Genomic DNA, 2,178 nt, shown 5'->3' on the forward strand with positions numbered 1-2,178 from the left:
GGGGGGGTTCTGTCAGCAGGAAGCTGCAGTTGGGAAGCCAGAAAGGCAATCAAATGTTTTGAGCAGCCTCTGCCAATCTTTCATGCCCACCAAATTCTCCAGGTTGAATCTGTTCAGATGTAAGCTCTCAGAGGTCACCTGTCCCGTCTCACGTTGGAGGGAGGGGGGGGCTCTTCTTACCTGGGTTATCCACACCAGTCTGTATGACATCGTCAAGGGTGAATCCACTTGACGTCTCCTTGTCACGTAGGCGCGCGTACATGTCAGGCGTGAGCACCTTAGCCATGTGGTTGTTGTGAGCGAGCAGGTCGGGGAACTCTTCGTCCGAGGAGAAGCGCATCTTCACCTGGTTGTGAGAGTTTCCAAACGGCATCCTGCTGACCTGGGGGTGGGTGTGGAGAGTGTCAGACATCTATGACGCAGAAATCCTCTGGCATTGATATGCCAGACGATTATTAATGGTCATGACATCATTAGGATGTCCGCGCGCTCATCTTTTTCAAGTGACTGCAGGACATTAGTGCGCGATGTGATGGGTTAGGGAGGTAACATAGCATAAGTCCGCGTCTGCAACCCGAATCCCGATCTGCAAATATCACCGAACTGAATGTGCGCAGAAGCCCCTAAATGTGGTGCATTAACCTCAGCTGAGGGTAAAGCATCCCCGTCTGACATTGTGTACTGGCGATAATTGTCTGCGCACAGGCAGGGAAAACCCTGTCTGCACTGATTACGCCCGCTGCTGCAGAGGATTCTGCGCAGCACCAGCGGACTCGCGCAGCAAGGTCATCTGAAAGCCGGGCTCTGCGAGCCAGCCAACTCCCCTCATCCCCACTCTGGTGCCTGGCCTTGCAGCAAAGCACCAGCTCCGTACGCCCGCACGGACCCATGTCCGTGCGCGTGTGTGGGCTAACAATGACGCGCAGATTTTGGGCTGCAGTCCTACCTTGGTTTCGTCCCAATGAGATTCTGAGGCGGCTCTGGTTCTGCTGCTGCGGATTACAAGACTCACCGCTTTTATACCCGCCCTCCACCTCTTATTGGCTTCTATTTACGGTATATTCATCCCATTGGGCAGATAGCCACGTGACTGGGCGCTACTGCATCTCCATCTTCTGATGTCCTGCTGCAGTGCCTTTGAGCCAGACTGAGGGAAAGGTGTCAGATTCCAGGATGGGACACCCACATAGCTCAGCTACTCATGTCTCTCCTGCAGACGAGGCACTGAGATTGTTTAATCAGCTCAGAACTGCACAGGACCAGGGTCCAGCAAAACCAGGGTTCAGTTCAGATAGACCATATGTTCTCATCATGTGGCATAAAACGTGGAATGATGTCAGAGCTAGAGCCCCCATCAGTTTCTCAGTGCCTCTCCTGTCCAATATGAACATTTAGATGAGCTGAAGCATGAAGGTCAGTCTGTCACAGTGACAGAGCACTTTCTCCTGCAGCTCTGAATTATTCATCAGCTGCAGGAGAAGGACATCGTGCACATACATAGAGCTCTTCTGTTTTCGTGTGAGAATAAGTGTTAGTCCAGCTGACCCGCCAGTCCGTTTAAGTCTCAAAACTCTGAAGTGATCGGTTCCTGTCTGATCAGCGGGTTGATTTAAAAAAAGATCTGAAATGAGAGGAAGGTGTTTTTGTCTTTCTGGCTCCTCCAAAATCCTTTAGATTGGCTCTTCAAAACTGTTTAGGCTCTCACATGCTCCTTTTTGTTCATATTTCTGCAATTTGAGTCTTAAGGGAAAGCCACTGCTGGATTACAGGCCTAAGCATGGCCTTGATTCAGTGCTGTGGATCATTGCTTAGGTGGCGATCCGATTCGATTCACGAATCAAGCTCAACAATTCACAAATCGAAATCTCGATTCTTACTTTTTAATATGTTTATTGCTATGTGTATGTCTATTTACTAGATAGATGAAAATTGAAATTATTTATACTTAATCATCATTTATATTTTCATTTAGAACAGGAGATCAGAATCAACAAAACTGATTAAAAAAAGATTCAGATAGAAAGAAATTTTGTTTGTCATTTTAAACTTTTTTTGTCAATTTTCTGATTCAGCAGTAAAACAACATAAAATGGATAAAGATCACTGCTGTTTTGGATCATTTAACAACAGAATCTGAAAATGTTCTCCACAGTTTTCTATCCTCATAGTTCTTCAATA

At 47.2% G+C, this 2,178-nt stretch overlaps 1 protein-coding gene across 1 annotated transcript in view; it reads right to left on the reverse strand.

The window, feature by feature from the left end:
• Nucleotides 1-1,103, reverse strand: part of LOC112138391 (creatine kinase B-type) — a 4,786-nt gene extending 3,683 nt beyond the window's left edge. The window contains exons 1-2 of the mRNA XM_024260952.1: nucleotides 947-1,103; nucleotides 181-382 (exon numbers count right to left, since the gene is read on the reverse strand). Coding sequence (XP_024116720.1) covers nucleotides 181-373 — 193 coding nt within the window. The 5' untranslated portion in view covers nucleotides 374-382; nucleotides 947-1,103. The remainder of the gene's footprint in view (nucleotides 1-180; nucleotides 383-946) is intronic.
• Between the last annotated feature and the right edge of the window lie 1,075 nt (nucleotides 1,104-2,178).

Source organism: Oryzias melastigma, unplaced genomic scaffold (assembly GCF_002922805.2).
Source record: "Oryzias melastigma strain HK-1 unplaced genomic scaffold, ASM292280v2 sc00160, whole genome shotgun sequence".
Taxonomy (NCBI): domain Eukaryota; kingdom Metazoa; phylum Chordata; class Actinopteri; order Beloniformes; family Adrianichthyidae; genus Oryzias; species Oryzias melastigma.